We start from the raw sequence: 25,765 nt of genomic DNA on the forward strand, positions 1-25,765 counted from the left end.
AAAAAAAAACAAAAACGACTTTCACTTCTGGCTCCATTTTATAGGACTTATTTTTCACTTTTCGTTTCACATACTTCTTTCTGTAGGTTATGTACCTTTGTAAGCTTCTTTTCTTTTACGACAAGGTGGCATATAAACATGAGGAGATACAGAAATGACATCACAGAGGGAGACTTTAAGGTCCAGAACATTACGGCTGGGAAGAAACCTGTGATTGTGGCTGGAGTTAAGGCATGTGACAATGATAATGGGTGTGTTTTTAGGACAGCCCAGCAGCGATTACAGGGAGTCAGACACATCTCAGTCCAGGTCACAGTTCTCTCTGCTGTTTACCAGTCGTATGATGGGCGGCATATTTTTCTCTCCTATCTTCATTTCGAAAACAGTGACCTCTTGGGATTTGGGGGGATGGCTTAAATGAGAAACGTATAGAAAGCACTTGAGCACAACGCTTTCCATCAATTAGCTACTGTTAATCATGACTATAGTTTGGACAAGCAGAGCTAGGCCGCCATTCCTGGCAGGGTCTGCTCTAAGAAAGTTCTCGACACCACTCCCCGAGTCTCCCACAGCCACAGTCGCCAGGCGGCCTGCAGGCTCCCGCCAGATACGGATCGCACCTCGGGAGCGCACCTCCACTCCCGGCGCCTCCCGCGGGGGTGCAGGGCGCCAATCTCCAGCCCAAGTGCCGCCAATTACCACCAAGAAGGCCCGGAAGGCGCGGGCTACGGCCGATCCACACCTGAGTGTTAGTTCCTCGCCCCGCCCGCGGCTGCGCTCCGACACGTACAAGGGGGCCTGCGAGGGGACCCGGGGTCCCCCGCGAGGCCGGACTGAAATGNCGGAGAGCAGCCCGAGAGCGCCACACATTTCCTACACCGATAGCATCGGCGCGTGTCAGGTGGTTGGTGCCGGCGAGGGAGTGTGCGCGCGCGTGAGGGCGAGAGGGCGCGCTCACAGAAACTTTGTGCCTGCGGGTGCGCCTCGGGCGGGCTCGCCGGCTGCNTAGCCCTGCGGAGCCCGGGCAGGGTCCGGAAAGGCCAGCGGCCGTTTGCAGCGAGCGAGTGGAGGTCCCCGAAACATACAACCTTCTGGATGGAAACTGTGCTCCCCTCCACCCTCACTGCGATTCTAGAGAGATGTGTTAGGAGGGTCTTGAAGATGAAGGAAGNCTTTGTGTCCCCCTAGAGCAGGGAGGGCGTGGCCACAGCGCGCCAGGGCTCTCTTCCCAACTCCCTCCACGTGGACTCCGGTGCGACCGGCCCGCACAGACGTGCCCTCGAGAGGCAGGGAGCTTTGCTCTGCTGGACTTTTTGGAGCTGAAGGTTCTTGACCCTTTCTGCACTCCTGAGCCCTGAAAGTGCCTGCCCCAGGGTGCAGCCCGGCACCTTCCCTAGATTGAGGGGAGGGACGTCTGTAAATTAAATTGAGTCTATGTTATGGGGCTTAGGGAGGGGACTGGACTGCAAAGAATCCTAACCAGAGGCTCCTAACCAGAGGCCAACCAAAACCATCTTCCACTGCAGAGAAAGTTGTGGAAGTCGGTGTTCTCTTACTCCGTTTCATCCCATAACTCCCTCTTCTTGGCTAGATTTCATAAAAAGTTCAATCTGAAAGTGTGTGCCCTCTGCTGAGGCGCCTGTACCTGGAAAGGATTTCACCTGAGCCAGGTCAGAGTTTCCACAGCCTCCCTGCTTCCTTCGGCAAACCCCGTGCCGCCACGGCCACTCAGAGTCTCAGAAAACACCTTCAAGTTAATCTGTTTCTCTCTGGCCTTTTTTCTTTCCTTCTTTTTTTTTTTTTAATTTACATGGGAACATTTGGCTACAATCCTTTAAAAGTGTGTCTCTGGAGACTTAGAGTATTCTTTCTATGATTTTTTTAAAAAATTTTTAATGTTTTATTTCTGAGAGAGAGAGAGAAAGAGAGCATGAGCAGGAGAGGGTCAGAGAGAGAGGGAAATACAGAATCTGAAGCAGGCTCCAGGCTCTGAGCTAGCTGTCAGCACAGAGCCCGATGCCAGGCTGGAACCCACCAACCTCGAGATCATGACCTGAGCCAAAGTCAGATGCCTAATCGACAGAGCCACCCAGGCGCCCCTCTGTGAATTTTTAAATACCCTTAGATCTACCTATAATGAAACATTTCCTACATCCTTATCTATTGCCCTTTCACCAGAACACAGAGTGGTTTGAAGGTTCATCAGGAAGCAGCAGTCAAGAGCCTGCACAGCAAAAGAGCCGAGTTTCCTAGTTTATGGTGCAGATAACTTATCTTCCCAGACCTCTCCGGATGCAGTGTGGTTTTTCGTAGCATCCCTTCTCCCTGGTGTCTTGGGCCCAAACCCTGTGTCTCTTTGGCCTCCACTCGCCCAGATGACATCTCTCACCTTCCCTTCCCCCTGCCCTAAATACTCCCTTCACACTCTTTTTCTTTCTACTTGCATCTACCCAGGTCCCTCTTAGTTCTGGTAAAAGCAGCTACCTCTAAGAATTACTTGTGAGCCAAAGCAGCTTTCCCTGCTGCTGACATTTAGGAAGCATTACCAGAATTAGAGCCGGGGCACTTTTTAGAGTCCTCAGTGGTCAATGCCACCACCGACTGAGAGAGTAAATGGAATGTTCCCTGGATCCCAGATTTGGGAGACAGATTAACACCTCCCAGCCCCATATATCTTTCATATACAGAAAGAGCCGTATATGGAGATAGGGCCTGTGGCCTGTGGTTGAGTTGCCTCCTCTCCGGAGGCTGCGGAGAAGTAATGAGGAAGGCCTAAGAGAAAAAGACTTCTCTTGAGAAAAACTTCGTTTTCATCTTTCCCTGCTTTGCCTTGATGGGTGGTCTTCATGGTGGAAAGGCAGCTATGGACGCAGAAGGCTCTTTCCAACACTGGACAACTAGCACCAGGTTTAGAGAGTTGTCAGTACTTCTAGGAGGGGAAGGGAGCCTGGCTGGGGAACAAGGCGTGCGGTATAGGAGGCCCGGCTTTTCTACCAGCCTCAGTACCAGTCACATTGCTTTCCCTCCAGGCTCAGAAAGCTTGGAAAATGACCATGAAGAGCCTGCCCAGCTCTGAAGACTGTTCCAGGGGCCCACAGGAGGAATAGGGCATGAGGTGGAGCTTTTAGGTTATCAGCTGTGCTTTTGGATGACTTGGGGGTCTTGAATTTTTCAGCCTCTCTCTGGCCATCTCCTTCTAATTCTAATGTAGTGAAAGTTGCATGGTCCCAGACACAGTAAATATTTATCAAATAAAGCCAGAGAAGCGCCAGGTACACATCCCAGATCTAGCACATGCAAGCCTTAGAGCTGTGGCTATGTCATTTAGCAGCTTTTAGATTCAGTTTCAACTTCATGAAATGGAGGTGATCTCTTTCTGGGCTGTAGGCTTTAAAAACCATTTAAACCCCCAGCACGGTGCGTGTCATATCAGAGATGCTCAGTTCATTCTGGTCAGTATTACCTTCTCTTGACTTCACATACTGATCTGATCCTGGGGTTCTCACAGGGCCTGGATAAAAATCAGTAATGGTCAGAAACTTAATCAAGTCCTGTAACACCAACTCGATCTCTCAGAAATCACTTCCTTGAGTAGCCAGTTGTTGATGCGGTTTCATTGGGCCCACCTCAGGCCAAAAGCAGAGTTCAGCAGTCGCTGCCAGACCAGCGCCATGGAGCTAGTTTGAAACAGATCAGAGGACGTGGTCTTCCCTCCACTAGTCTGGCTGTGCTTAGTGGCCCACAGTTCAGTCCACTCTCTTTAGCAGGCTGGTTTCCTCAAATCCATGTGTGTCCCAGCATTTCATTTTGATCAAAGCATTTCAGCCCCTTCTGGAGGAGGAGATTATATCTTACTGGAACAATTTCCCCCACCCCTCCACCTGGAACTGGTTCTGTCTAGTCTAAGAACGTCACGCTTCTTATGCTTGACACCCACAGGACACTTAAGATTTATAGAGTTGCCTTTTACGGTGTAGGTCTGATTCTCCAACTGGATTTTTGAATTAAGGAACTTCTGGTTTACCTTATACAACAGCAGCAACAACTAATGCAAGGAGTGTGTTTTATAGTTTACAGAGTACCTCTCATAGACTAACTCCAGTCCCCTCCCCCTCTGGCCTTTCACAGTGTCTTGCTAATAGAATAAGTACCTATTAACTGATGCCCTTATGTGTTTATCAAAATACATAGTGAGTAGCTAAGGTTATCGATCTAAGGTACATATTGTTTTTGCCTCCTCTTCGGTAGTAAACTATGAAATAACCAAAGCCACAGAACTAATTATATGTGCAAAGAAGTTACCAGCAACAACACCCATCACTATTAAACCTGAAAAGATTATAGATGGGCATCTATGCGTTTCCATTGGAAAGAAAGCAAAATACTTAGCTAACCTTCATGCATCATTTCGCAAACAGCTTGACCTGTACTGATGAGGTCATGACCAAAGATAAAGCTAGTGAGAGTGGACAAAGGTGACCTATTTGATTCCTAAGCCACTTCCAGAACCAGACTTGTCCTTTTACATTCAGTACTGAAATAAAGCTCATAGAAGCTCTGCTTTGTTTTTTGTTTTTGTTTTTTTTAATCAGTAATGTCCCAATTAAGGACTTGATAGAATGATAATACTTAGTGGTAAAAACTGACACAGTGATTGCCTGTATTATCAACAAAAACAGAATCTTCAAAATTTGTGAGAAAGGCAGGATTAGATTAAAATCTAAACACCTCCACCATAAATTCTCTCCTTTGCACGTGGGTCCTTAGTCTTTGACTTCTCCCCTAAAGTTCAGAGGTGTTTTTGAGGCCACCTGACCATCTGTGGCATCTCTGGTACTGCTCAAGGTAAATGAATTGGGCTGATGATGAGACCAAAGTAAACAATTCTTCAGACCCAAGTCAGTGGACTCCCAGCTAAAATGTTGCTAGGAGCTAAGGGCTACCTACATGGTCTGGCCTCTGTCTCTCCAGTTCAGGAGCTGAAGCCAGCAGACCAAAGCCATTCTAACCACAGGCTGAAGAGCCCTCGTTGCAGCCCTGAAATTTCACCTTGTTATTTGCTTGGGAGATGTCTCTTTAACAGCCAACCAGTCCGTTTGGTGCATTTGCCAAGTGGGAGGGGTATGTCTTCTATCAGCCCAACTCTCAGGATTAATTGTCTTATCTCTACTCCTTTCCTGCCCAATCTGCCTTCAGAGCCTGGAGCTGCCAGCCTGTCTGGCCCCTGGCTGCTTGGCTTACACTCACTGCCTCCCCTTTTCCCCCAGGAAACCTTCTCATGGCTGCAGAGCCACCACGAAGGCAAAACTAGAGGCGAAGCCAGCCAGCAGCCCCTGCGCCTCTCATCCTAGCCTGGCCCAGATCACCCAGTTCCGCATGATGGTGTCTCTGGGACATTTTGCCAAAGGAGCCAGCCTGGACGATCTCATCGACAGCTGCATTCAGTCTTTTGGTGAGTTGGCCAACTACCCACGTGCATAAAAATCTATTACTTTGTTCTTCCTTAAAAAGTTGCTTTGTAGAATAGCAACCTAGATTGTATTTTGGCTTTAAAAATATCTTTGGAGCCTTTGAAATGTTGGAGACCGTGTGCAGCGCCTATGGCACATGACTGTGTGGGTGTAATAGGTCGTGATGAGAGGCGTGATTTCAAGTGAGAAAAGTTACGGAGGAGAGTTTGCATTTCATGTCTCAGGATGGAGGTTGTGCCTGTGATGACAAATCTCATAAATGCTACTGTGCGTCTGGTGCTTTGACATTATTCTGCCCTTGTGTTCGTAGAGCACACAAAGATGAAGTTATGTGAACAAACACTGTTATCAAACAGAAATTTGAAAGGCTTTGGATCATGTGGACGATAAAGTGTAATCATTCCCCTTACAATTGGAGGGTAGTTGTGATGGACTAGGAAAGGACAGGGTTTAAAGCCAGAACATCTGTGACTAGAAGATACTGGTTAGGAAGTATTTGTGATGGGGGGTTAAGGACCTGGGGAGACAGGTAAGCAGACAGACACATACAGACCATGAATTCTCTGTCATCACCATACTCAGCTTGAAGGATGCACAGTTTCATGCAGCTAGGGAGCAGTTATCCACAAAGATGCCCATTTTTTAAAAAATCTTATAAGCACAGTCTGTTTTTGGATTGTGCTTTGTGAAATAGTGATTGAAAAGTACTATATGTTGGTTCCCCTCCAAAAAAGGAATGATTAAAATCAATGGAAAATTGGTAGATTTCCGGCATCACTGAACCGTGCCCCCTTTGAGCCCTTTTGTCTCCCACCAGGAAGCAGATGAGCACAGGTGGCTCAGCTCAGAAGTGCCTGCCCATCTCAGGCCCTCATGGAGCCTCCCAGGGGTATAGGGGAGGCTTGATCCGATCCTGGGCAGCACAACACGCAGATCGGTTGGAATTCAGAACTCGAGATTCTTGGCTGGACATGTTTACTGTTGGGTCAGACCTTATTAATGGAATCGGGAAAGATTTGACATTTTAGGGATGCTTGCTTAGTACACCTCACGTATACAATTGAGTAGTTCTGATGATTTCCACAAAGCAGCGGTTCTCACCTGTTGGTGCAGAATCACCCGGAGGTTATCTGTTTTAAGAACACGGATGGCTGGGCCCTGCCCCCAGAGTTTCTCCTCTGGCGGACCCGGGGTGGGACGCAAGGATCTCCATTTCTAACAAGTCCCCAAGTGATGCTGTTGCAGCTGACCCATGTACCCACTTTGAGAATCACTGTGTTGTTATTGTAAACTTTTTAACTTGGGAAAGAGGGAGCATTTTCATTATTACTAGGTTAGCCTCCCATTTTAATTACATTTCTATGTATTTGCACTCTGATTTTTCAGTTAAGAATGACACAGGGAACAGAATGAAGGGTTTTCTGTTTTAAAATTATCTTAGAAAATACACCGGCTAAGATTTGAACCACAAGCGGAGAGGTTGGTGGGCATGTGGCCGTGAGGAGCCCTTGTTCCTCCCGCACTTTGTTTCCCACTGGCTCCGGACCGGCGTGAGCTGCACAGGGCCTTGCGCAGTCTCCGTACTCAAACATACTGGCCTTTCCACGGGGCACTGCGACTGCTTCAGGAATGAGGATGTTTGTTCTTTTTCCATTTCGCTGCTGAGAAAATGGGGACCAGGAACGTATTCCTCAGCCTAACTTTCTTCCCCTTGTGCCAATCAGGCAACTGCTGGCTGAGGTCAAAGCTGTTTTCCTCACCTTCCAATAATCATGATGTCTTCCTGAGAAAGGCATGACCAGTTCTGAAGTCCTCCCCTGAAAGCTCAGATCAAGCCTGATCCACTCCCCTCAACAAATCCTACAGGGGCAAAAGTTACATTGTTTTCTGGAATATGTTGAACTGAAAAAGTACCTTAAAATCCAAAAGCTTTAAAAATGGCATTGAGTCCAAGAGTCTCTTATGCACCCTGAGGAAGCATTGATTAAGCCCCTAATTGCATCAGACACAAGCTGGGCCGTGCACAAGGAGAATTAGAGTGACCAGACCCCTGTTCCAGTGTCAGAGCTTAGAATACCTGAGAAATGCACTGTTCAAAGAAAAAATAATAGATACACAAGGCAGAGCAATAATCTAAGGCATGCAGGAAGAATAAATTCTTTATGCACGTGGAGTTTGAGGAAGTTCATTTCAAGGGTAAGGACAGATTAGGGAGAACAGCCACTGTTCAAGCTCCTCTTTGGCCATGGGATTGCACGGGCAAGGTGGGAAAGTAAGATCTCAAGGTTTTGCATAGTATGCAGTGCACGGTTTCCTGCCACAGAATTTATATGAAAGAGGTGAAAAAGAAAAAACACGCTGTCTGGAGGGAGTGGAAGACAGCACGTGATTTTCACTCATGGGATATCATGGCCGTGTGTCGTGGGGGAGGGGAGTGGGGCTTGAACAACAGAGGTGGGCGGAGCTGGGGGTCATGAGCAGCCCTTGACAAAGTATAATCCGTGGCAAAATGCCTGCTGGTGCTTCTGGAGGTCTCCTCGGAGGTGATCTGAAAATTGTACTGTGAGCCTAATGTTTCTCTTGAAGCCCTTCTTACTAGTTATTTTTCCAGGTGTGTATGGAAATGTTTTGCTTTAGAAGAAAGCAGTCTAGCTTAGCTTTTTGTTAATGAGTTTAGATGCCTTGTCATTTTAATGCCTGTTAAAAGAGAGGGAAATGGTACAGACATGTGGGGAAACTTTTATTATTGGTTTGGTGTTGGTAATCTAGCATTTCAGACCCTGGTTTTAGCCTCTCTCCCACCAACTTGGGGGAAAACCTGTTTTGAGCATAAAGACTAATTAGTTAATTTCTACTACCTTTTCAACCTCACCTTCCTGCAGATAGATGCCTTGAGGAGGTTTGAATTAGCTAGAGCTGTACGGTCCCACATGGTTACCGTTGGCCAGATCTATCTATTTACGTATACATTTCAATTAATTAAAACTAAATCACATGTAAAATGTAGTTCCTATGCCTCACTAGGCATATTTCAAGTGCTCAGTTTCCACAAGTGGTAGATGCTGCTGGACAGAGTAAACAAAATATTTCCATTGTGCATGGACAGGGCTGGACAGGGTAGGTGGTTGACTTGAAGGGGTAAAGTAACAGAGAGACCTTCTGGAAACTGTGGAACTTGGATATTTCCAGCTTCTCCAGGTAATAGCCTGAATGCTCAATAAGGTATCATGGATATTTGGATTTAGCATCTTTACTGATGCTTCTGTCTTTAATAGTATTAACCATTAATTACCATCCACACTGTTCTCAGAGGAAGGACTTAGGACAATGCTTTTAAGATTGGGTGACCAGCACATACATATTAGGGGTAGTCTTAAAGGCCTCTCAGCAAGCCTCCCAGTATCACATACAGGGTTACAGGTCTGTGATTAGAAACTCAGAGCCTTGAGTCATAGTTCATCGCTTTAACCATGAGACAACCCACTCCCACCTTCTGTTTTAATTGGAGGTCATGGTTTACATTCTCAGCAAATTATTGCCCGTTAATCCACTCTTCAGCTGAGCATAATGAGGCAAATCATCACAACCTGGTACCTTTATGTCAAACGTATGTGAATCACACCATCTGTTTCAGGGGTAGAAAAGACCTATGAGATCATCTGGTTTTTAATGTTTTAAATTTTTAAGAGAACTGCCAGCATTTGGGGCCAAACGGAAGGTTTTAAACTCTTCACTTATTCCCTTCTGAATGCAAGGCAACTTTCAGTAGCATCAGAAAGAAAGCTGTGAACGTGTCCCAGAAAGGGACCCTCAGCAAGGAAACCCTCCTGCTCCCAGGTGGGGTGTAGGCGGACCTTCATCATCTCTGGCATACCTGTCAGCGTGAAGGGAAACACAGCTTAGCTGATACCTTGTATTTATAGAGTGTTGTTTATTTTTTCCTGGAGTTCCATATGTATTGGTTTTCTTTTAAACTCAAAACAACTCTGAAATTGATGGGTCAGGTGGTATTGTCTCTACTGGACAAATGAGAAAATAAATTGGGCCTCTAAAAAATGCTGCATTTTGCCTTGTGCCCTCAGTCTAGAGAGAAAACATGCTCCCCACATGCTTTTCCTCTGTCCCCAGCAGCCTCTTACAACCTGAGGTGGGGCTCACTCAGACCCCTCCGGCCTCCCTTCGTGCATGCCACGTGGGACAGGCCTGAACCCTGTGCCCATCTTCTGCAGGCCTGGTCTCCCCCAGATTAGAAGTGAAACTCATTCAGTATGAGAACTGTTCATTGGACCCCACATATCTATGTCTGCCTGAAATTCTATCTTAAGCCAAGATTTAATTAAAATTACCCATAGGTATCTTGCTAATGCTATACAAAGACCTCCCAAACTAATAGGTATATATTCTGCACCACGGAACATTTAGATGTTAAAAGCATTTTATAGACCTCAGCTTGTTAAGAGCAAAACACTATACCCGCTTTTTAAAATTGGAGCCAAAGAAGGCAAACGTGCACTTGTTGAGACCACACCTAGTTCCCTCTGTGGCAAAGGGAAGACGAGGGACTCCTGACCACGCTGCAGGTTACAGTCTATGCACCAAAGTGAGGTGTCTAGAGGCAGCAGGAACACAAGACCAGAAGCCAAGGGCCATTTTATTGAAGGGCCCTCAGACCCAGGAATGGGCACCTCCAAGGAACAAAGCCAAGTGTCGTGTCAAGAAGGAACTCAAAGCCACGTCCATTGTTGGAGACAGACCCTTTGTGAAGAAGACCCAAGCTGACCCAGTAGCCTCCTCAGTGGAATGCCCAGGTGCTGGGGTGCCCCGTGTACAGGGTGGTCCTGGGGACATCCATCTTCTAAGGCTTCTAGGTATCAGAACATCTCCCGAGCATGACTGTCATTAGCTGTCTGAGGTGAATTCACATCCTGTGATCCAGATGCTATTTATTTGGAGGAGTACCTTTGCTGCATCTTCAACAGGCTGGCATCACCCAGTGCCCCAGCCTGGCGGGTCCACCCTCTCATGGGTGTGAGGTACCGTGACTGCCAGGCTCGAGAAAGACTCTGTGCTCTCCTGCCTGGTAGTCTTGACGGCAGGCTTCCCCCCATCCAGAGAAATGGGGGTTACCGCTGGGATGAGGGTCACCGCTGGGAGACATAGACAGCGGACTGGCGGTGGTTGAACACCGACTTCTTGTGGGCTATGTAGGGTACTGGGCCTGTACCTGAACTGGACCCATTAGTCTTTGCAACAGCCCTAATTAATAGGGCGTTGGAGCGCAGGGGTGTTACATAACCTGGGGAACGTGGCCCGGATCATCAGTGGGAGAGCTGCTGGGATCTGAACTCTGGTCGTCTTGTCTCCGAGGCTCTTCTTCTTTCTACTCTACCAGAGGTTCTCCAACTTAAACATGAGCAGTAACCATTGGGGGGGTGGGGAGAGTATTCATTTAGATTCCTGAGGGTCACCTCCAGAGATTTTCATTCAGCCAGCAGTCACTGTGGTTTTGACGGAGGTGACCTATGAACTGCTTGTGAGAAATACTGTCCTACAGCGCACTTGCTGCCCCTTCTCAACTGTGCCGACTCCCTTCCAAACTTCCTGCCTGTCAGTGGTTTGGCAAACCGTGGAAAGAAACAGTGTGGGTGTTCCTTACAACTGCAGTTTGGTTCTTTGCACTCAAAGGCAGCATTCCTCGCCTGCATTTCCACCTTAAAGCCACGCTCAGACCAGTTTACTGGGGTGCTTTAGGGCCTTGTTCCCCGTCGTATGCTTGTCCTTCCATAGGCCTGGAAGTCAGTCGTGGCTGTGCTGGAGAACAGGAGAGGTGCTTCACCTGAGTACTTCTTCCAGAGTGCCCCTTTGCCGACAGATGTTTTAAGGCCACATGTTGACATGAAGGTTATTAGGTCCATGATGGAAACACATTAGGAAACGATGTGAAAGCAAAAGCGCTGTAATCAGTAGTTGACTGAAACTGCAGTGAGTGGGCAGAGGCCACTGTGGGGGAGGGGGGGGTCCGAAGTGCGAGTCCCGCCCCGGGGCCTCCTCCCGATGGTGGGGCCTGCCCTCTCCTGCCGGCACAGTCACAGCTGCTGGACTTGGCAGCTTGTTCTGCAGCTAGTTTGGGCTACCATCTAGCTGGGCTTGTCCTAGAGAGACGACAGCAGGGAAAGACCAAGAGTGTAAGCAGGGCCGGCTTCGCGGGCACCATACTTGATTTAGTGCCGTTACAGTGCTGAACGTCTTACTCTGCAAAAGCAGTGTTAAATCTTCAGGAGTTTTCAAGCCAGTTGTTAGACACAACCACCATTAAAAACTTAAAATTATATTAGAAATGAAGATAAGAGGAGTGCCTGGGTGGCCTAAATTGAGCATCTGACTCTTGGTTTCAGCTCAGGTCATAATCTCACAGTTCATGGGATTTAGCCCCATGTCAGGCTCTGTGCTGTCGGCTACTTGGGATTCTCTGTCTCCCTCTCTCTCTCGTTCTGTCCCTCCCTTGTGTGTGTGCTTGTGCTCTCAATCTTACAAAAATAAACAAACATTTAAAAAGATGAAGGGGCACCTAGGTGGCTCAGTCAGTTAAGCATCTGACTTTGGCTCAAGTCATGATGTCACAGTTTGTGAGTTCAAGCCCATGTTGTAGGGCTCTTTGCTGACAACTCAGAGCCTGGAGCCTGCTTCAGATTTTGTGTCTCCCTCTCTCTCCCTCCCTCCCCACTCCCTCTCCCTTCCCCTCCCCTGCTCATTCTCTCTTTCAAAAATAAATATTTTTTAAATGAAGGTAAGAACCCTAAAAACTCATCATTTCCTAATGTATGTGCACATTTCACTATTATCCTCTATTCTTCCGAGGTCATGCCTGCTGTCCCCACACAGTATAAACGGTATGAATGCCACATGGTGGTATCTGTGGTATATGCATCTCCTCCCTGCCTCATGATCCATGAAGTCATGCTGGTAGCAGCTTGAAGTTGCCTGGTTTGGGAGTATTTATACCATGGAAATAGACAAACACTACTAATCAGGGCTTCCTGTTGAACCCTATCCCTGGGGAGGCAGGCCACTGTTAAAGGTTTCTGAGCATACCACTTACTCCCAGCGGCAGTGTTTACTTACATAGATAGGTGTCTGTGGTAAAATCAGAAATGTTATTTTATATCCCCTAGTTGAGAGAAATAATTACTTGCTATTCTTTGGCTTCTGTTATGTAAGAGTCATATACAACAACTCCATGTGCTCTTCAAAGAAAAGGAACAATTCACCTTAGAGATAAGGAAATCAAATAGCGCTGAAGTTGAAAACTTTTCTTAAAGTGACAGTGGAACTTAAAACTAAAACTCAGAGAGTCTCATTCAGGAGTTGAAGCTATTTGTGTTCATTTCTGTTTTTTGAATTTACCTCCTCTAAAAATTCTCCATTATTCAACTCTCCCTTATTTCTGACCAGCCATCAGTTTTGTGACCTCCATTCTTCACATATTATATGCTCTGTTTCTGATTTCATCTGTGTAATCATTTGTCTCCATTTCCCACTACATGGTAACAGGTGCTACTGATAGATGGATAGGTAGGTAGATCAATATATAATGTAAATATATATATAAATATATATATAAATAATTCCAAGCTTTTATTGAATATATTTTCATAAGTTTATTTGCCAACTATATTTCCAGTTTTGTGAACCATTCATATCCTTTATTTATCATTCAATGTTTAGTTTAATGTTCTTATTGTTAGAGGTTTGCAAAAACTTTTTAAATGGAAAAGCGTTTTGAATACATTTGCTATAGGCATCCCTCCCACCCCAATCCTATTTCCATCTTTTGTGTTGGTTTTGGGATACTAATGTTTCAAAATTTTACATTTTTATTTAGTTAAATTGAACCACACTTTTAAAATCTTTTGCTTTATTAACTCTGGATTTTTTTTTTAAAAAAACAATCCCTATTACAAAGATAGAGTGAATCCTCCATTATCATTTTAATCAAAGTTTGAGAAAATCTATTGTATGATGTAGTTCCATATCCCACTCTTGTGAATGATCAGTAAAAAGCTTGTCAGGAGGTTTTTGCTAAAGGAAAAGAAGCCTCCAGTTTTGTTTCTGAGACTGTCATTGGCCTAAAACCAGGGAATCTAAACAGTGACTTTGTCACTCAGAGCCTCAGTTTCCCTTCGCCATGATGGTGATGAAGTGACTTCTGAGACCGACAGGGTCTGGGAGAAGCTGTCATGAGGGCTTCTTGATCAAGATGTTGAATGTGAATTTGAAGAAAGTTCTTTACAAACTTATATGTTTAAAGAAAATACTTTTGTTCTATTTGAAGCCAGTACCCTTAGGGTGGAGAGTTAAGTAACCAACCAAATTTAAATCCATTTTTCCTAAGTTATTAATAGAGAGTGAGTCTGTATTATTGTTACATGTTTTCACTGTGGTAAAATGTACATAGCATAAAATTTACCATTTATATAGACTTTTAAAATATTATTTTAGTAATAGTTAACTTTTGAGTATTTACTGTGAACAACATGGTCTTCATATTAATATGTTTTAGATACATATTGCTACTTAATCCCCACCCTTTTATAAGTTACTGTATTTACACAGATCTGGCCCTTAGCTCTCCTATTTACTTTCCAAATTTTAATAACTTTAAAAATTATTCATGTTCACTACAGAAAATTTAAAAAATACAGATTAGCAAAAAGAAGAAAATTACAGTCCTCCATTCTACTACCAAGAGCAAAATAAGCACTATGAACATTGGTATATCTCCCTGGGTCCTCTTCTATGCATGTTTCTGTGTACTATAAGCATGTTAACCTTTCTTTGGTAGAGTCACTGTAATTAACTCTTTGTTTTCTGTAATTACATTTTAAACAATTGTGATCTTAAAATCAATATTTGTCTCGGTAAGGAGGTGTGCTAGCTAGCACACAGACTTGCTAAACAATTTTGCCATAATCCCTTCAAATATGGGACATAAAATTGAAGGTTGTTTGGCAAGTAAAATGAGTCTAATGAGGAATTAAAGCATTATAAGAAGAGTAGCTACTCATTTCTTTCCAATGCCAAGTGCTATTTATGATAACTATGGATGATTAGAGTTGTAATTAAATCAGGGAAACAAAATGCTTCCATTAACTTAAAATTCTAGATGTGAAGGTTTGTTTTGTTGTATTTTAATGCATAGAGAAAGTCAGATGGCTTTTGTTGAAGAGAAGCTTTACTTTGAGAAACAATGAATTTCCTGTCTTTATTAACTTCCTCAAAGAATGGTAAGAAGTAGCCACTGGTAAAGATATAAAGCAGAAACACAAAGATGCCACAGTTTGATACATCTGTGATTCTTCTGCAGAGTAAAAGAGGTGGTGGGCAGTGGTGTGGCAGATGTTGAATACTTTGGTTTTTTCCAGATAGGGGTCATTGGCCTTGGGGAGACTGCTGACGTTCTTACCAAAATCTTCAAGCAGAAAATACTGCCAGGACAGGGTTTGGATTGGAGGGACACCACTGATTACTTGAAGTAGACAAAAGAAGTGGGGACTGGAGGTGCTATTCTTGACCAGGGGGAGGGAGAAGCAGAGATTGCCAGTTTTATAATGAAGGAGATAATGGACTAACCGGAGTAGTCAGGGACTCAGAGATGAAGTCATCTGGGAATTTCTGGGGTGGAGGAGCAAAGGTAGCCATGTCATTTTTTTTTAAGTTTTAAGAGGGCATCCACAGCATTTAGGAGGCCAAGAAATGTTCCAGCATTGCACTTACGAGTCTGCTGTGTTAGAATGTAGTATAGCCTACAGAGCATCCGTAAATCTGATGAGCAATTAATCCTTTTGGTTAGTTTTAGGGCCAGTTATTTAATGCCAGGTGCATAGGGAGTTTTTGTGCTCCCCTGCCTTTTTACTCCCCAGTTCATGAGCATCATGGGTTCCAGATTTACTCTATCCAAACCTGCCTTGGTGGGTTCACCACGTACCTCTACTCCCAGGTAGTTCAGATCACACAGTGAGTCCCTCCAGTTTCTAATGTGCTGCCTCCCAGAACATAGTTGTGGTATCCATGCTGCTGGCTGCGGGCCCTTCAGTTAATGCCCAGGGTAATCTGAGTACTTGTTCTCAGCGAGTAATGCTGGGCTTCACCTTTTTGTCCTTGCTTCAAGCCCCAAAGAAGAGCTCCCCACACTTACTATGCGCATGGTTCCCCAACCCCCTCTGTCCCCAATGGCTTTGCGTGCCCTTCCCTGGTCAGAAACCACCAGTGTCTCCCTGAGATGAACTTAGCTTTAGTTAACTAAGAAGGTGTGCCCTCAAAATTGCAAGAAAGCGGGAGAAGAACTCTCTGGATTAAGAGACTCTTTAGGGATGTTTCACTCAGTCATAGTGTGTGAATATTCTTTCTAAATATTGTGTGCATGTATGGTATGTGCATATACACACATATGCTGGTAATTACATTAGCGTATGATTATGTGTATTTGGAAATTTGTGTGCTGACTGGATAGTTCATGTTAAGGAATTACTTTTCATTTTGTTTTAGGCACTTTAATGCATTTTTTTTCCTTAAAGAGTCCTTATTTTTAAAAATCTATACTGAAATAGTTACTGATGGAATTTCATGTTTGGGGTTTGTTTTAAACTGATATGAGGGGCACTTGGGTGGCTCAGTCATTTGAGTGACCAACTTCGGCTCAGGTCATGATCTCACAGTTCGTGAGTTCAAGCCCCACATTGGGCTCTGTGCTGACAGCTCAGAGCCTGGAGCCTGCTTCAGAATCTGTGTCTGCCTCTCTCTCTCTCTCTCTGCCCCCCCTCCCCTCTCTCAAAAATAAACAAACATTTAAGGTAAGTTTAAACACTGATATGAGACAGAGAAGTGAGTGGAGTATACATGCACCAAAATTGGCCATGTGTTGATCATTGTTGAAGCTGGCCAAATCTGTAGAGGTTCACCACAATGTTTTGCCTATTAGGGTATATGCTTATAATTTTCAGTAAGATCTTGGGATGCCACTTGGTAGATCATGAAACTCTTGATCTTGAGGTCGTGAGTTTGAGCTCCGCATTGGGTATAGAGATTACTTAAAAAAAATAAAATCTTAAAAATACTAATTTTCCATAAGATCTTGAAAAGTATCCTCAAACCTAAGAAAAGTAGATAATTAAGAACTAAAGAAAATTCAAAGTAATGTATTTTAATTTTCTTGGATGATGAACTACAGTACCATGCTTGTGTTAAGGAGGGAAGCAGAGAGTAAAGAATAAAAGTGGGGTACTTTGGTTCCATGTCACCGAAATAATCTATTCATGTCCTGTACTCCATTTTCCCCATCCCATTCATCCTGTTTCTATTCAGCATAGAGATGTTGAATTTCTGGTATCCAGAAAGATAAAAAATAAAGCTGGAAACTTTCATCTTCAATCCCACCAGCAGAGGTGGGAGTTGGAGTTAAGTGAGAGAATGTCATAGTCTCCTCCCCACCACACCTCACCCCTCACACAGCCAGTTTTGATCTGGAAAATGCCATGGCTTTGGCACAGCCTGATTTCAGTAAGGCAGTGAGCAGACTGCAGAGGGACCCATGAGACACCACAGAGCACCATGGTCTTTGGGATCGGCTCCTGACTCTACCACTCACCAGATGCTGGCCTGTGGCAGGCTGTTTACTGCTGTTTTCTCACCTGCAAGATGGATGGTAAGGGTGAAAAATTTGAAAGGTTTTAGTTTGGGTGAAAATTAAATATGGCATCTTAGTAGAAAGAAAGCATTTATGGAAAATATTATCAAAATGCCTTTACACAGTAGATAATCAAAAATAGCAATCATTATTACTGTGGACTTGAATGTTAGTGTATCACTCCCTCAGATTAATGCAAACTGCCAAAGGATCCAAAACCACATTTTGGAGATCTAAGATGGAGATATGTGGCTGGAATGGCTTTGTCAAAGAAATTACCAGGATGTTATCATAATAGACAAGCAGGTATGAGCCTAGGGAATGGTGCTATACATATTTTAAGTTTTTACATGAACTTCGGCTATATTAATAGGTGTTGAGTAAATAAGACCCAAAAGAGCAGTTCTCTAATTTTTCAAAACATTAGGGCAATGACAGAAATCCAGCATGAACTATCTCATGGAATTTATTAGAAAGAATACAAGCATTTCATATAACTAAAGCATGAGAAGATAGGATACCTGTGGAGACCTTGGGAACATCTGAAATTAAGGACTAGGACACTATCAGGAGACACTAGCATGTCTCCGTCTCTTTCTTTCTCTCCCCTTACTCTTCCTACTCTTCTGTCTGTTCTTTGTCTTCTGTCTCTGGCTTCTTTCTGCCTGTCAGTTAATCATTCTCTTTCAGTGAAAGTTTGTTTCCTTCATGGACAGGAAGTATGGCACTAACGGCTGCAAATCTTGCATGTCTTACCATTAGAGATTTAATTTTTCCCCCTCAAGTTCAATGAAAAAAAATGGCAGAGAAGAACCTTGATTGGTTCAAATTGAGACAGGTGGCTACTACTTGAACCAGTTAACTGTGGTCACGAGGGTGGAGTCATTTAAGACTGGAGCCTTTCTTTCTAGAACCACGTGAATGAAGTTGGGGAAGTAATGTTTCCCAAAGGAAGACTGATGTTCTGGGCATACAAAACAAAATCTGTCTATGGCGCCAAGATCTGACCAAACACTAGAGCACGAAGTGTTATTAAATTCAGGCTTAGTCTCTGGGTCTTAAGATAAGAATGGAATGCTAGAGAGAGAGGACAGAGGAAATAAACAGTTAAGAAATGATATAGAAATAGAATCTATGAGGATAGAAGATGGTAGCACCTGAAAAGAAGACAAATAAGTCTTTATTTGAAAAAATTTTTTCTTTCTTCTTTGTCTTCACGGTGTTGAGCATATGTATGCTCTGATAGTGTTAAGCAAAGAAGAGTTAGTATGAGTTATTTACCTCCAAGAGGAGAGACAAAGAGTAAATGGATTTAAATTTCAGCAAGCAACTGATGCTTCCCATTCATAAAGGTATTAAACATCACGATAAGTACTTCCAGTTTGGGCCATAATGAGATATTGAGTATTGGTATTATTTTCCTTCTGTAAACGACTGTGTAGCTGGACAAAATGTATGAAGCAAGTATTTTCAGGTATTGAAAGACAGAACAGACTTGTGATTGTGCATAAAATCAAAAGATATGAGGTAAACCCAAAACTCATCTTGGCTCTCTGCTTGGGGGCACTTTACAAATGGTGGTACAGGGAACTAGGGCCCAGAGAGCAGCATCTTACCTCACAGAGGAAACAGTTTATATTCAGGGCTTCTGAGGTGGTTGGCATTTGTGGAGTTGGGTGCTAGGAAGAAGGGATCTCCTTTAGTCTTTGGCCAGATTCTAAACTATACACCACCTTGGTGGGGATCCATGCCGCCAAATAGTTAAGGAGGTCTGTGAGACAGAGGAAGTCTCATCACCTGGGAAATATTGCAGTTCCAACTGGCCAGAATGGAGAGAGAGAACATGTGGGGCATTCAGTTGAAACATAAAAAAGATTGCAACATGGGCATTGAGGCCCTCTAGCCCTAGACTAGTCTTGACCCATCCTAAGATAGTCGAAATCTAAGCCTTGACAGGATCAGTTTGAGGCTCCCATAAATTAAATGCCTCTGTAAAAAAAAAAAAAGGTGACCCAAATTCTCAGCATTGTACCCACCGTGCCCAGCATGTAATACCAAACTGCGAGACATTTTAAAAAACAGGAAAATATGACCCATAACCAGAAGAAAAAAGTTTAACAGAAATGAACTCAGTTAACATAAATGTTGGAATTAGTATAGAAGGAATTTAAGATAACTGTTATAAAGGTGTGAAGAATTTAAAAAGAAGTGAATGGAAAGTGGGGTGCCTGGCTGGCTCAGGTGGTGGAGCATGTAACTCTTGATCTCAAGGTTGTGGGTTTGAGCCCCATGTTGGGTAGATATTACTTAAATGGAGAAATGGAAACAATAAAAAGAATCAAGTGGAAATTCTAGAAGTGAAAAATAACACCAAAAGGAAAAATTCACCAGAGGGGCTTAATATACTCCATTGGATACTGAAAAAGGAAAGATCTGTGAATTTGAAGGCAAGTCAGTATTTCAGAGAGAAAAGACTGAAGAAAAAAAAAAAAACCCAGCAGAACAAAAACTAGAGTTTCAGGTGACACAGAGCTGATATGGAGATGAAAGGGCCTGGGACATCCAAAACAACTTGAAAAAGAAAAATAAAGTTGGAAATTTAACAGTGCCTGATTTCAAGATTAACTGTAAAGCTATAATAGTCAAGACCATGAAGGACAGACACATAGATCAGTGGAAAAGAAGAGTGAATCCAGAAATGAATCCACGTATGTGGCCAGTTGATCTTCAATGAAGGTACCAAAGCAAGTCCATGGAAAAAGGAATGTCTTTTCAACAAATGGCAACAGAACAACAAAAAAAAAAAAACCATAACCTATATTTCATACCATACAACAAAAAATAATTTGAGATGACTCTAGGACTTGACTATAAAGTTAAAACAATAAAGTTACTAGAAAGAAATATAGAGGAATACCTTTGCAAACTTGGGGCAGGTATTTTTAGACAGAATGCAAAGGACTTACTGTTAATGATACATTTAGTAAGTTGGACTTCATAAAAATAAAAAACTTCTGCTCATCAAAGGATTCCATTCAAGAAGTAAATCGCCAAGCCACAGAATGGGGGAAAATGCTTGGCAATACATATCTTTCAAGAACTTTAATTCAAAATCTATAAAGAACTGCAGTAATTGAATACTAAAGACCAATGTAATTGCATGGAAGAATAGTTGAACTCCAGCTTCACAAAGGAAGATATGTAAATGCAAATAAACACGTGAAAAATCCTCAATGGCACTAGAAAATGTGAATTATAATCCTGTGGTACCACCAGGCACCCACTGGAAAAGCTAACACTGAAGACTGACAACAGCAATTGGTGAGGAGGTGGAGCATCTGGAACTCCTAAACATTATCGATGGTGTTGTGAAATAAAAATTGTTCAGCAGTTTTTTATAAAGTTAAATATACATCTACCCGATGGCCCATCAGTTCCACTCCTAGGTATTTATGCAAGAGGAAGGAGAACATAGAGCCACAATATAACTTGTGCAAGAGTGGCCACAGCAGCTTTAGACCTAAAAATCCCACACTGGAAGCAACTCAAATCCTCTTCAACATCAAAAAGAATAAGAAAAATATTTGTACAGTAACATATCCACCCAGCAATAAAAAGGAATGAACCACTGATATAGTTAACATTGGTTAACCTCTAAAACATTTTGCTTCGTTACACACACAAAAATACATACTGTATGATTCCAATCATGTGAAGTTCTAAAATAGGCAAAGCTAAATCTATGATGTGAAAAAATTAAAATAGTGGCTTCATGGTGGTTGAGGTCGGAGGAGCTCCCTGGGAAGATTAGGGGATGTACTGGGCCATAGAAATATGCTAGATCTTGAGAGGAGTCTGGGTTACGTGGGTGTACATATTTGTCAGAAGACGTCAAACTATACATTAAGATATGTGCCTTCCACTGTACCTCAATTAATAGAGAAAAAGTAATTTTAAAAAAGCTACTCAGGGGAGCCTGGGTGGCTTAGTCAGTTAAGCGTCCGACTTTCGCTTAGGTCATGATCTTGCAGTTCGTGGGTTCGAGCCCCGCGTCGGGCTCTGTGCTGACTGCCAGCTCAGAGCCTGGAGCCTGTTTCAGTCTGTGACTCCCTCTCTCTCTGACCCTCCCCTGCTCGCGCTGTCTCTCTCTCTCTCCTAGAAATAAATAAAACATTAAAAAAAAATTTTAAAAAAATGAAATGATCCACCTTGAAAAGAGAAGGGCCAAGATTGTAGAGTGCAAAACGTCATAATTGGGACAGAATGCGAGGGGGAGAGGACACTGCTTTGCTCCTTCTGTAGACCATCTGCTCTGGAAGAATTTCAAGGTGAAGGTGAGAATAAGGACAGCTCCCCAGTTTCGTGTGTGAGGTCCCCACACTGCAACCCTGATCTGCATTTCCACCTTTCTCTCCCTGCCTAACCAGTGCTTTCTGATTCAGCCAAACTAGGCTTTACATCTTTTCCCAGATATACTTGTAACTGTCTCATATCCCACAAAGCCTTTTCTCCCCCAGCCCAGAATATGCTTGCCTCCATCTTTATCTGTCAAAATTTGAGCCCCTCCTCCCCACTGCCTTAGTGTTCTATTGATACCTCTCTCCAGGCTCTTACTGTATTTGTACCATATTATAGCTGGTAGCTTACTGGGACAGGTTATCTTTGCACACCCTCTACCCCATACCTGTCACAGTACTCTTTAAACAAAAACCGTCTGTTGATGAGAACATCCAAACCTGAAACTCCAACTCTGCTCTTTGGTGATGGTGTTATCCCTGAGCCAATTGTTTATCCAGGAGTGATATGCAAAATACTTAATAACCCGTATGGTCCAGGCCCTCATCAACCTGAACAAATGCCAGTTGGGCAGATTGAACATCCACCCTGTTGTGCCATTCTCATCTGTAAAGGAGGTACAGTCCCTAACCACCTCCCAAGGTTGTTGCGATGGTCAAATGAGATATGCAGGTGAAAGGATTTTGTAAAGTGAAAAATGTTATGCAAACAAAGTCGGGGTTGTTTAGTGGGATTTCTGGAGCATGTGTGTGGTTGGTTGCCCTGCCCTTTGCATTGCCTTCTGCTGTGCTCAGAGCAGGATCCCAGGAGCCGACTGAGGAGGTGTTGCTCAGTTGAACAGGACACAAAATTAGAGAAATCTTGGAGTCAACCTATTAGACCCCACAGAAACTCAGGATCTCAACTTGTTCAAGCATCTCCCTTTAGTTTTCAGTTCCAAAAATGTAAGTTTTTCAGTAAATAAGTTTTGGAAGATCTAACCAAACTAAAAGACTAGAAAATGCTCTTTGAACATTAATCTAAAGCTTTTCTCACTGAGGGCTTTGTGGAGTATAGTTAACATACAATATTATATTAGCTTTAGGTGTACTATATAGTGATTTGATATTTATATATATTACAAATTGATCACAATAAGTCTAGTTACCATCTGTCACCATAAAAGTGATTGCAGTATTACGGACTATATTCTCTATGCTGTACTTTATATCCCTGTGATTCGTTATTTTATAACTGAAAGATTGTTCCTCTTAACCCTTTTTACCTATTTCACTCATCCCCCTAACACTCTCTCCTCTGGCAGCCCCCAGGTTATTCTCTGTATTAATGAGTCTATTTCTGTTTTCTTTTGTTCATTCCTTTGTTTTGTTTTGTTACTTAGATTCCACATATACGTAATCATAAGGTATTTGTTTTTCTCTGTCTGGCTTATTTCTCTTAACATAACACCTTCTAGGCCTATCCATGTTGTTGCAAATGGCAAGATTTCATTCTTTTTTGTGGTTGAGAAATACTCTATTGTATACATGTACCGCATTTTTTTATCCATTCCTCTATCAGTGGACAAGTAGGTTGCTTCCATAGTTTGCCTATAATAAATAATAGTGTAATGAACATGGGGTTGCACAAATCTTTTTGAATTACTGTTTTTGTTTTCTCCAGATAAATACCAAGAGGTAGAATTTCTAGATCATACGATATTTCTATTTTTAATTTTTTGAGGCTCCTCCATACTGTTTTCTGTAGTGACTGCACCAGTTTACATTCCCACTCACAGCACAGAGGGTTTCCTTTTTTCTACATCCTCACCAACACTGATTTCTTTCTTTTCTTTCTTATTTTATTTTTGAGAGAAAAAGAGCATGAGCTGGGGAAGGGCAGAGAGGGAAACCCAAAATCCAAAGCAGCTCCAGGCTCCATTCTCTGAGCTGTCAGCACAGATATGGGGCTCGAACTCACAAGCTATGAGATCATGACCTGAGCCAAAGTTAGATGCTTAATTGATTGAGGCACCCAGGTGCGCCAACACTGGTTTTTTCTTTTTTTCTTTTTTTGAAAATAGCCATTCTGAAGCGGATGAGGTGATATCTCATTGTGGTTTTGACTGACGTTTCCTTGGTGATGAGTGATGATGAGCATCGTATGTATCTGTAGGCCATCTGGATGTTTTCTTTCTTTCTTTCTTTTCTAAATAGTTTATTGTCAGGTTGGTTTCCATATAACACCCAGTGCTCATCCCCACAAGTGCCCTCCTCCATGCCCATCACCCCCCTTCCCCCCCCCCCCNCCACCAACAGTGTAGGAGGGTGCCCGTTTCTCCACATCCTCACCAGCATCTCGCGTTCTCTGATTTGCTCACTTTAGCCACTCTAACTGGTGTGAGGTGGTATCTCAGTGTGGTTTTGATGTGTATTTCCCTGATGAGGAGGGATGCTGAGCATCATTTCATGTGTCTGTTGGCCATCTGGATATCAGATAAAGGGCTAGTATCTAAAATAAGGAACTCACCAAACTCCACACCCGAAAAACAAACAATCCAGTGAAGAGATGGGCAGAAAACATGGATGTTTTCTTTGGAAGAATGTCTGTTTATGTCCTCTGCCTATTCTTTAGTCAGATTTTTGGGAGGTGTTAAGCTATATGAGCATTTTATATATTTTGGATATTAACACCTTGTCAAGTATATCATTTGCAAATATTTTCTCCCATTCAGTAGGTTGCCTTTTTGTTTTGTTAATGGTTTCCTTTGTTGTGCAAAAATTTTTTAGTCTGATCTAGTCCCAGTTATTTATTTTTGCTTTTGTTACCGTTGCCTGAAGGGATGGACCGTAAGAAATATATATATTGCTAAAACCAAAATGTCCGAGACACTGCCTATGTTTTCTTTTAGGAGTTGTATGGTTTCATGCTTTCTGTTTAGGTCTTCAATCCATTTTGAGTTTATTTTTTGTATGGTGTCAGAAAGTGGTCCAGATTCATTCTTGTGCATAGAGCTGTCCAGTTTTCCCTGCACCATTTATTGAAGAGACTGTCTTTTCAGTTGTCTTCTTGCCTCCTTTGTCATAGATTAATTTACCATACAAGCCTGGGTTTATTTCTGGGCTCTCTGTTCTGTTCCATTTCTCTAGGCATCTGTTTTTGTGCCACTCTCACACTGTTTTGGTTGCTATAGCTTTGTAGTATATATTGAAATCTGGGATTGTGATAACTTCCAGCTTTGTTCCTCTTTCTCAAGATTACTTTTGGCTTTTGGAGTCTTTTGTGGCTCCATACAAAATTTAGGATGATTTGTTCTAGTTCTGGGAAACTACTGTTTTAATTTCAGTACCAGTAAGAATTCTATTCATATTTCCTAATTCTTCTTGATTTAGTCTTGGAAGATATTATGTTTCTGAGAATTTATACCTTCTAGTTTGTCCAATTATTGGTATTTATGTACTTACTGTTATTTTGTAAATTGTTTTGTGGTGGTTTTTGTAGTTCATCTCTGTTTCTTTCTGTCTCTTCCCATATAGTTTGATGACTTGCTTTAATGTTATTTTTGGATTCTTCCCTTTTTTTGTATATCTATTTTAGGTTTTTGGTTTGTGGTTACCATGAGGTTCATATATAACACCCTATGTGCACAGCACATAGTTCAAACACATTCTGAAAACACTACATTTTTACCTCCCCTTCCCTAAATGTTTTACGTGTATAACATCACATTTTACATTTTTTTGTATCACTTAACTAATTATTGTAGATTTTGTTGTGTTTACCACATTTTTCTTTTAACCTTCATACTAGCTTTTATAGATGGCTGATCCACTACCCTTAATATATGCTTGCTTTTACCAGTGATGTTTTTTATTTCCTAATTTTCTTCTATTTATGGCCTTTACTTTTCTTCTTAGAGAAGTCTCTTTGACATTTCTTATAAATCCAGTTTAGTGGTGATGAACTCCTTTAGCTTTTGTTTGTTTGGGGAACTATATCTCCTTCAATTGTTAATAGATAACCTTGCCAGGTAGAGTATTCTTGGTTGCAGATTTTTCCCCCCACACTTTGAATATATCATGACACTCCCTTCTGCGCTGCAAACTTTCTGCTGAAAAATCAGTGTATAGTTTTGTGGGTGTTCCCTTGTATTTAACTAGCTGCCTTTCTTTTGCTGCTTTTAGGATCCTCGCTTTAACTTTTGACACTTTATTCTTATTTTTATGTATTTTGAAAGAGAGAGCATAAGCTAGGGAGGGGCAGGGAGAGAGGATCCTAAGCAGGCTCCACACTGTCCAGTGCAGAGCCCAATGGCGGGGGCGGGGGAGGGGGGGGA

General features: G+C 42.8%; 1 protein-coding gene across 1 annotated transcript in view; it reads left to right on the plus strand.

The window, feature by feature from the left end:
* The first annotated feature begins 478 nt into the window (after nucleotides 1-478).
* Nucleotides 479-25,765, plus strand: part of RASGRP1 (RAS guanyl releasing protein 1) — a 76,157-nt gene continuing 50,870 nt past the window's right edge. Inside the window, exons 1-2 of the mRNA XM_077764376.1 lie at nucleotides 479-924; nucleotides 5,268-5,452. Of these exons, the coding sequence (XP_077620502.1) occupies nucleotides 479-924; nucleotides 5,268-5,452 (631 nt within the window). The remainder of the gene's footprint in view (nucleotides 925-5,267; nucleotides 5,453-25,765) is intronic.

This window comes from Crocuta crocuta, unplaced genomic scaffold (assembly GCF_008692635.1).
Source record: "Crocuta crocuta isolate KB4526 unplaced genomic scaffold, BGI_CrCroc_1.0 scaffold102, whole genome shotgun sequence".
NCBI classification, from domain to species: domain Eukaryota; kingdom Metazoa; phylum Chordata; class Mammalia; order Carnivora; family Hyaenidae; genus Crocuta; species Crocuta crocuta.